This window comes from Halyomorpha halys, unplaced genomic scaffold (assembly GCF_000696795.3).
Source record: "Halyomorpha halys isolate HHAL.00 unplaced genomic scaffold, Hhal_1.1 Scaffold948.1, whole genome shotgun sequence".
NCBI classification, from domain to species: Eukaryota; Metazoa; Arthropoda; class Insecta; order Hemiptera; family Pentatomidae; genus Halyomorpha; species Halyomorpha halys.
The window spans coordinates 273,688-284,442 of record NW_027115140.1 but is presented as its reverse complement, the minus strand read 5'-3'; the positions used below and the strand labels follow the sequence as shown (position 1 = coordinate 284,442).

The window sequence follows — 10,755 nt, the reverse complement described above, 5'->3', positions numbered from 1 at the left end:
AGAAATTGTACTACATGATCAATAAATTCAAATTTCGTTCTAGAATTTTTGACAAAAACATTTTAATTTGATTACTTAGACATCTAATATGTTCATAAATTTCTTCAACCATTCTGATTACTAATTATTATTTAATTTTTTTGTCTTAAATTACTAAACTCGTAAAGCTTGTTAGGTTCCTAACAAATCAAAATCATAGTATGAAATTGGTGTTAATATTAAAATCATAGTATTTTGGTAGAAATGATTTTCAGATCTGTTACCAAACAATAATCCATCTATTTATTTTTTCACCAGAATACAGCTTTACAGAACCTATTAGTACCAAATATATGCTGAGGTGGCAACAATATATTTTTCATATTAAAAGAAGATAGTTTACCATCTGAAGTAGATTGGAGGAAGAAAGTCTAAGTTAAGGTTAATAAAGGATTTCAAAATAGTTTTCTTTTACTATTTTGATACCTTTATTGACCGCCACCTGGACTATCTTCCTAGAGTATATTTTCTATTTATACTGCTATCTACTAATAATACTAGAGCTCGGTGGAAAAAAAGTCAGTTGTTTCACCTCAATTTTTAATTTCTTTAATGAAAACCATGTATAATTACTATTCAATAATGATGAGTCTACCAAGGATAGGTAGGGGGAACATAAAAATAAATCAAAATTAATTTTTCATTCGGAGCTTCATATCTTTCGAACTTCCAATAGCACTAGAAAATCTAATAGAACATAATTTAAATTAGAGTAAATTTGCTAAAATTTGAGCCCTAATAGTGTAGTGCTATTTATATTCAATAATTCTGTAGATACAGTTTTTTAAAAAAGCAACAGTTGATTAGGGTTATGAATTTATTTTGGGAAATCTATCTAAAGACCTATCACACGTACAGATTATTAAGTAATAGCACTCATATTAAAGTTAGTTTTATGTACTATAAAGTAGTTTATGATGTTTATCTTCGTTTCTTGGACTCTTCTTTATCGCCCATCCTCGTTTTATACTATTAATACCCCTCAGGTTTAATCTTATCAGTTGCCATAATTTTCCACTTATTTTCCTTTACTCTGATAATCTCCTGTTTCCTCTTCATCTTTAAAGCCTGGAATTCCAAAGAAAAAAAAATGGGGCGGTGTTGTTTACTAATTGATATTGTCGAATAACAGTATATTTATCACTGCTATTCCTTTTCTGTCTTTTCATGTGTAATCATATACAATGTGGAAAAATTAAATACTACAGCGGTGTTGGATGCTGGTGCGAAATTAAGTCCTCAAAAAATTGTATAATAACGAAATGACTAAGGATAAATAAGGAATGAGGTGTTCGTTCTCAAAACATAATCATTTAATTTTTTTTATAAAATGAAGTTTTTGAAACCATTTACAAGATGATTTTATAATTTGTAGAAAGAATCTAGGAATATAGAATCTTAAGAATATGTTTTCTTAAGAGAATAATTTTGATATTAAGTTACGGTAAATAACTACAAGTTTTTTTATGAATTTCACGTAAAACGTTGTTATTAAGAAATATTTTAACATTTTATAGTCTTCAATTTGTCAGTTACCATATTTTACAACCGTTACCTCAAATGTAGAAACAGGAGTAATATGTTCGAATACGTAATGAAATTCAAGGATAAAAAAGATAAATTAAAAGATGAACTAACTTACTGTTTTTTGTGCAGGATCCCTCAGTTCCACCTGAACTGTCCAGAAAGCTTAAATTAAGATTGAATAAATTAATATAACTATATAATAGTAAATTAACGTAAATTTTTGTTTTGTGTTATGAGCTATGAACTCCTCTTGTGAGATTGTGACATGTAATACATCGACCAACCTACTCACTATAATTGTCTGTTTAAAAAGTCAGATAAGTAAGGCTACCACGAAGGGCGGGAGTGGAGGGTTTCATGCCGTTTTTTCAATTTCAGGCGCTTTTTAAATATTGCTCAATTCAACTATCTTAAAGTTTCCTCTTCCCGTTTTAAGCTAATATTTCAAAAGTGATATAGGACCGTCGCTCTCCGGGGGTCTTAGTGGGGCGGGTCCGGCCGGGAAGGATTGACTTTTTGTGTGTTTTATTTATTATTTATACATTTTGCGTCATTTTCCATTGCCTTCTACGACTTTAGATGTTAATTTTTTTTTTTATAATATCTTTGGCTTTCCAACAATATATTATAGGTCTATATTACTACTTTTATCCTTTATGTAGTAGTATTCTTTTAAATTTTCAGTTGTCTTCTTAAGCTAATAATGACTACTCTTCGCCTCAAATGTAAGAAATGAGGGATAATATTTTCCAATACGTGATGAAATTCAACAATATAAAAAGATAAATTAAAGGGGAGAAAACGTAGTGTTTTTTGTGCATAATCCCTCGCTGTCTTTATTATACTGTCCCGAATGCTTAAATTAGCATTAGAAGATTGAATAAATTAATATAAGTATATAATATTAAATTAATGTAGGTTAAATAACATAACTCTTATACTTCTTGCTTCTCTTTACGGTTGTGAAACGTGTGCCCCCTTAACGTCAAAAGCAGTTTCGAAACATTGATTGTAGACAGTCTTCTGAAACCGTATATTGACTCAGCGATTTTGGTGAAGCGTCGTCTGGCGATTATTATAGTTTGTATGTGATTCACACCGAATCTGGAGCTTAGTTCAGTATTTCTGATCCAGTTTTTTCTAGTTTTACCTTCCATCTATATCAGATATCGCATTTACCTAACTTTGATATTACCGTCCTGAATTGAGAGAGTTAGTACATAGTGACTCTGAGGTGGACTTTTATACATTGACTATAGTCTCCTTTCTCACCTCTTTTCTGTTGAAAAACCCTTCATTTAAAGCTTAAAACAATAGTTCTGTTGCTTTGTCGCGTTCTTAGATCCGTGATCAGGTGTGACCCTATAGGTGTGAATGGGCTCCGAGAGACTTGAATGTTTTCATATGTTCAAGCCTGACTTCATTAATAATGAGTACTATCATTACACTCCTATTTTTTCTTTTCTAGTCCGCACTAATTTTCATCTTTACAACAGGCAATTTCTATTCAAGAATATTTAGATCGCACTGTAGGATTCTATTTGCTAATACTGCTGTATCATCAGCAAACCAAAGCAGGCTTTTCCAATAATGAGTCCTGCTATTGGGTAATTATTTACTTTAGCCCCCCCCCCCCAAAAAAAAATGCGGGAAACCATTTTTAAGTCACCTGAGTGTACTGAGATGACCCGAGCAGACTCAGCTATGGACGACTTAGGTGAGCTAACCGATATTAACCGGGAAAATTTCTGTCTTTGCACACTTACTCCTTCCCACCTTAGTTTAAGGTTAGGTTACACTACAACTTTCGGCAGCAGTTCCTACTTCGTTTTCTTCTTATAACTTATCTAAATGAATATCGATATTTAATACTTCTTTTGTACTTGGCCTTTTACTTTGTAACACTCGTATTTTTTTTTTTATTATTACTTCAATATTAGAATATATATTACTAAATAAAAATATTTCATATTACATATTTATAATATCATTATAAATTATAATACTTAGACTCTGTAGCCTGAAAATAGATCCGAAGGATTTAATGACCATTTCTTTGTAGAAATTCCCTCTAGAGGGAAAAAAAATGTCGTAGTTGTGGGTCATACATTTTCATACGAAGGGTTGAGGATTGGTCACCTACGGCACTTTTCGGGTACATAAAAATGGTTTCGAGCCTTTTTGGGTGAGCTAAAGTTGCATTTTACTTCGTATTGAACTTTTTCAGTAGAATTCATTACCTTATTACAAAATTTAAATTCAAAATGAAAAAGAAAAATCTAATAGTAAGAGAAGTTGATAGATAGTTGACGAGTTTTATTGGAAGGAGATACAGAGGCAAAGTCTTTACTCTCTCTTAGCTGAAGGGAGTTTGTAAACAGTTAACATTGATCCAGTTCATTCATCAAGACTGTATGCAGCCAGAGCTCTTCAATAGGCTAAAGCATACTAACCAAATATATATATAACATCTTGGCATATACTTAATGTTTTATGTGATAATAGAGTTGTTGTTGTTATTATTAATTAGCCGTATATCTCTTGTTGCAGGGAGTGAAGGAGAGCCTGACAGAGCGAGAGGGAGGATTGGAAGAGCTGCGATCTGCTGGACAGTGCCTGGAAGCGGTGGTCCGTGCGGAGGTGGGCGAGCGGCTGCGGGCCGAAGTGCGGGAGGAGGAAGCGGCTTGGGCCCGCGCAGAGGCCGGGCTAGGGGAGCTGGCCACCCGCTACCGCAAGGCCGCCGGTCTGTGGGCCCGCTACCGGGAGGCTCTGTCCGCCGCTGACCTGCCGCCTGTAGTAGCCTCTCTCACCCTAGAGGTAGGTCCTTAGGCTAGAGCTTCTTCTTTGTAATGCTTTAGGAGAGGCTGCATAAGCTTGCAAATACTTGTAGAGTAAACATTTGGAAGTATCAAAAGAATTATGCAGGTGGTACAAGAACTAGTCTAGATTTGTATTTTGTTGCAAGTCTTTGTGTACTCAACTACCAGGTGGTTGTTTCATGACCGTTAGGCGCATTTTGTAAACCAGTTTTCTCCACCATTTCAATTCCAGGGCCGGTAGGACAAATTGTCTTGCTACTCCAAGAGTCCCGAAAAAAATAAGCTATTTCACCCCAATTACTTCAATGAATACGATATACAGTTACTAGTCAAGATTGATTACTGCCAACCCTAGTCAAGAAAAATAAAGAAGTAGCGGCTCTTTCAAAACGTTACAAATTATAAATTTTTCATTGGAAGCTCCGTGTCTGTAGGAATACCAACACTAGAAAACCTGTTAAAACATTATTCGAAGTAAAGTTGCTAAACTATGAGTTCTTTACGCTCAATATTTACCTAGATACAGTTTTTCAAAAGGCAACATTTTTTCCAAATAACGGAAAATCAATATTTTGTCTATTTATTTTTGCGGATACTATGCCAAGTACTATACCTACGAATGATGTGCGGATGTCTTTGGCAAAATAAATTTCTAAATTTTGATTTCTAGTTGTTTGGTTAGAACATTTAATTTATAGATAACTTTGTCTCAGAAACTAGTGAACGCTTTTTAATATCTGGGTGCAGTACTTTGTAGGAAGTACTGTTACTGGACCAATGGTTGTGCAAGGAGGTGAGATTGCGCTCTACCGTCTGAGTTTTACTCTATTACGGGTGCCCACTTTAGGCTGAGTGGAACCAGGAGGGTTCCCGATCCCACAGAGCTGACTCACGGCTTTAGTGAAATAGAAAATAATTATCTACCTCAGCCGTGTTCGAACACGGGTCCCTGGATTTCGTAGCATAGTGTCTTACCCCTGAGCTACTTGCTCTCGCATTTTACAAAATTTGCTTTATTTTAAGCAGTGTGCTCTAAGGTGTATTTGTGTTACAGGGAATAAGCTCCGAATGAAAAATGATCGAACATTTTTCTGGTATAAAATAAACTTTAGAGGTGTGTAGTCCCCTCATAGCATAGCAAGCATATTAAATGCTTTTTAAGGACATTTATTGTATCCCTTGTATAATCTAGTTGAAAACTGAATAATTTACTAAAAGGAAACAACGCAAATTTTTCTTCTTTCTTAAAAGAAGTGAAAAATGAATTTTTTTTATTTTTCGGAACTCCCACAATTTTTATTCCTCCTAACTATGGTTGACAAAGTCGTTAATTTTAACTCTTAACCATACAGTTTTCAATTAAGTATTCGAAACATAGGGTGAAGTAACTGTTTTTTCCCCTCTTGCACTGTCTGTGTACAAGATAATCCTGCATTATAAAACATACTCTCGTTGAGTTTTAGCCACCAAGTAAAAATATACCTGTTGTATTTTTTACGTGTAAATCATGGTAACTGGCAAAAAGGAAAACTTTTACAATTTTTAAATGTTTGTTAATGACAAAGTTTTGCCTTCAACTAGCTGTCACTTACCGTAATTTAATACAATATTCTCTTAAGAAAACAAATGTCCCAAAAATTCTCTCCACATTTTATAAAATCAGCCTTAAAAATAACGTGATGCCAAAAACTTCAATTCGTAATAAAGTTAGGTTAAGTTGTTTTACGACCAAACATGTGGTGATTACTGGTTCATCAGCGAACTGGAGATTGAACCAATTAAAAAAAATAAATATATAATGCTAAATAGGTTGCTTATTGAAAATACTTTTATATATAACACAATATAAGTATTACATATCATAACTAAATATAAAAACTTGAAAATTGTAATATTTAAAAAAAAAATTATGTTAGTAAATAAATGTAATAATTTAGTGTGTTTGGAAACATCTAAGACAATGGTTTCATATTCTATGGTTTTATGCTTCAATACTATATTTGTCACTGGTCTATTCTTTAAAATTCTAATAAGCTCTTTAAATATTTTTGCTATACATGGTAATTTTCAGGACAGTCTTGTCTGAAATTAACATAGCCTCTGGGCGTGGTCATTTCTTTTGTTTTCTGAGAACTTTGAAAATGGCGAACAGATAAAGAACGCGTGTCGGCTGAAAATCACGTCCTTTACCATATGGAACCCATTTAGTCAATTAGCTTCGCTTGGAACAGTCTTGGTTAATGAAGTGACCTAAAGAATCCCAGAAACACATTAATTTTGCATTTTCATCGTATAATATGTAAACTTAAAACTGCCTTTATCTAATCCTTCACTTTTATTTAATTTTTTCTTTTAAATATTCCATTGAAATAAATATGTATAGAAGGTTTTAGTACTTATATTCATAGTATTAAATTCCGAAACGATTGAGTTTTGAAAAAGGAACGTCGTTACAAAAGAGTGGGTAGTGTTAACACTCCAATAATTGGAATGAGATTTGGAAACCTTCTTTATACCGAAAAAAAAAATTGTAAAATACACTTTTCAGCGGCTAAATAACGCCAAGTTCTTTTTTTCGTAAGATGTTATGTCAATTACAATTTGTTTATCAACCTCTTGGAGGGCTTAAGATTTTCCACTTAAGAAGAAAAACTTCCTTGTCTAAAAGCTTTTTAAGCTGTTTAAAGTCTTAATATTATTAGTTCAGGAGGGAGGACTAGGCTACGAACACGTTAGGGCCAGTCTTGCTACTTCACACAATACTTATAAAACTTCTTAAGTAACTTCACATTTAAGTAACTTCTTTTAGTAACTACACACAATATTTATAAAAATTAAAATTAATTCTTTAGTCTAAAGGCATCTCAAAAGAATTCTCTAAGTCAGAAGAATTTTTATAGCTATACTGCCAAATGATGTTTGAGACGAGATGTTCCTAGAATATTTTTATTATCGTTGAATTTTTTTTTTATTTTTAGGTATTGTAGCTTGAGTTATGATGATTTCTCAGAACTACTTTTTATAAAAATAATTTAACAACTGCTCTTAAATAAACTCTTATTTATTGGAAGGTTAAGTTGACTAAATAGCTTTTAAGGGTGAGATGATGTAGGCTGCAGTCTAGAAGATACTCAATTGGAATGGAAGAAAATATTAATGGTCATTTCATTGGATGAATATTTTAACTAAATAACTAGGCATTTAACTAAACATTTAGGCTGCTTCAAGAAAAAAATATATTTTTTTTTATGGTTTTGAAAGAATGTAAAGACTTTAGTAAATGCCATTTCCATACAACCATTTCTAAGTTCTAGGAAATTAGAACTTTCCATCCTAACCTATTGATCAACCGTAAACATGAACTAGCTATAGGATGGGTTTTTTTCCTATTGATAAATTTATCTAATTTTTTTTAATTCTGTGAATCATCATTTCGCCACGGACCCTTCTTGGTTTAAAAAAAAATAGCAACACCCTTATTGGGCTAAAAAGAATATTGTGATACCGTTGTTGACCTAAAAAAAAAAAATTAAAATGACGCCGTAATTATCCTTAGAAATGCTAGAATCCGCTGTAAATTTGCTATTTTAATTTTAAATTTTATTAATATTTTGAGAATATGGAATTCGGTTACGACACCCCTATTTGGTATACATTTGGGACACATCAGAGTACTACACCACCCATTTTAATTTATAAATTAAATAAAAAATAATATTTTTGTTTAAATAAACTTTCACTGCCAAATTTAAGAGAGTTATCTCAAAATTATCTAAATTCGGTTAATTGGATTGTTATTTACCATTTCTATAAGTTGAGATAAGATACGTTTTATTGCTAACACCTTTGTGTCCTATCCATAGGTGGCAGTTCCCTTTTTACCGTTATCTGTTACTCACCCCGAATCCTTTATTTTCTCTTATCTTTATGTTTGAATGTTTTCCCCTCATTTCTTCAAAGATAGTGTTTTACTTTCAAAATGAGTAATACTAGTTTAATAAAATATTTTCCCTAAAAACTAACATTTGATTTTAGCCTTGTATTCATTTCAACTTTTTTTTTTTTTTAACACCAATATCAGTAGAGAACCAACCGCTAAACGGTTTGAGAGATAAATTGAGGGGAGAATGGAAAGCTTTTGTTAGGGCTAGATCTGTTCTTGTGATTTTTATCAAATGTTCTATTTTCCTTAGCTTTATTATGATTATTACAATATATTTTTTATGTATTACTCTAAAAAATTGTCTCAAAATACCATTTTTTTTTTTAAAAAGTAAAATTATGGAGTATTGAAGAAAATTATAATAGTCATTACGGTAGATGAATATTTTAACTAGGTAACTAACATTTAGGCTGCTTCGAGAAAAAATATTAATATTTTTTCATTGTTTTTAGATAATGTTACCTTACAATTATTTCTAAATTCCACAGAATTAGAACTTTCCATCCTAACCTATTGATCAACCGTAAACATGAACTTGCCTAGCTATAGGATGGGTTTTTTTCCTATTGATAAATTTATCTAATTTTTAAAATTCTTTGGGTCGTCTATAACCAGTTTTTCTCAAAGTTTTTTCGCAACAGCACTCTTCTTGGGCTAAACAAATTTCGCAGCACCCTTCTTGAGCTAAAAAAAAATTTTAAATATTGGCACAGTTATCCTTAGAAAGGTTCAATGTGTAGGAAACGAAATAAAAGAAGTTCAAAATAAATGCTAAATGCACTGTATATTTGCTATTTAAATGGTTTTTTTATTTTAGTGTTTTCATTCTCTTACTGGCACCCCTATATAGCGTACGCTTGGGGCTCTCCACCCCCACTTTGAGAACCGCTGGTCCACATCTGTTACTTATAATGTGTAACTAAACAAAATGAACCTTTCTATCAAATTTCCTCTATATAACAAATTTTGTTAAATATGAATTCGCCTAATTTGTAGTATTCTCTAGCCGAGAATTATGTTATTAAAATTATTAATTGTAATATTAACTATAATAGCAATTACTAAAAAAAAAGGAGACAGATTATTTATATATGAAATTACTCTGGGGCACTTTTTTTGTACCTTTCTTAAGCAGACAAAGCCTTTGTTGTACATAAAATATTCTGAGGATATTTTTTTTTTATTTAGTACATCAATACGAACCTTCCTTAGCTGTAGTAACGATGTAAAATATTAATTAAAATAACATTTTATATTTTGTTTTGTATTTAATTTTTTTTAATAGTCTAAAGGTTGTTTAAGAAAAACAGGTTATTTTATTTCGCTTTCTATTCGATTTTTTATTATTTATTATAATTTTAACGATAAATTTACTATTGATATTAACTAATTAAAAAAGTACCTTATTACTAATGATGTTAAAGATATGAAACTCAAAAGAAACTTTACAATTCCTGAGATAACTATGACTTTCATATCTTTATTAGTAAAACTTAAAAGTCATTGTTCATTTGTTATGTGAAATGATTTGAAAGTTTGAAACCTGAAGTCATCAGTATATCTCTTGCATTCGTATTAATACCCCAATTTAGAGAATATTCAAACAATATTGTTTCTAATGAGTGTTCTATATTTATTTTTAATTGGCGATTATACTTGTATTATCTCATTTTTTTTTTGTTATTATTTAAAATTTAGTCATTTTAAAATAGCATGAGCTCCTAGTGCTTTTAATAACCATGATGTAGTAAGCCGCCTATAGAACGCACGGTCCACAAAAATGCAAGCTTAAAATAGTTCGTATACAAACCAATCTTTTGTACTAGAGTGCTATGACTTCCGGCCCTCATGAAATGGAATTATGTGCATATTCTAAATATCTAAATATTAAAATTCATCGCAGTTTTATGTTAGTTTTTTCATGCTTATTTATTAGTAGGTTTCTGAATATGAGCCTCGTATAAACTTGATTATTTGCCTAAAGAGATTATTAGATCCGGAAAATGATTTTATTCAACCACTTAAAGGTAAATGAGTATCCAAAAGAATAGGGAACTAGTGATCTCTGAAACCGATATATACATAACTTGTTTGATATATACATATCTTTTTTCGCTGGTAATTTTATTCAGGATCTATACGTTTTCCACTTGCCGCAAATCAAAGACTTGTACAAATTCTTGTTAAACAAAGGAAGCAACGGACGTCGACTTTCACACGCTTGTTTTGTTCTTTTGATTTTTTTTTTTCTCGGCTATTCTACTCCATTTTCTCTATTTTCATTATAAAAAGGAATAAAATAAAGATAGGGAAAATGAAAGGAAACGTAAATACATTATTATGTAAATAATATAGGTTATGGATGATAAAAATTCAAATAAATAGTTTCATAATAGATAAAAAACAATAATATTTGTTTGTTGGTAC

General features: G+C 31.4%; 1 protein-coding gene across 1 annotated transcript in view; it reads left to right on the top strand.

Annotated features, from left to right (window-relative positions):
* The window catches only part of LOC136796969 (muscle-specific protein 300 kDa-like), a gene marked incomplete in the record, with an annotated part of 110,655 nt that overhangs the window by 68,120 nt on the left and 31,780 nt on the right, over positions 1-10,755 (top strand). Inside the window, 1 exon segment of the mRNA XM_067052216.1 lies at positions 4,117-4,383. Coding sequence (XP_066908317.1) covers positions 4,117-4,383 — 267 coding nt within the window.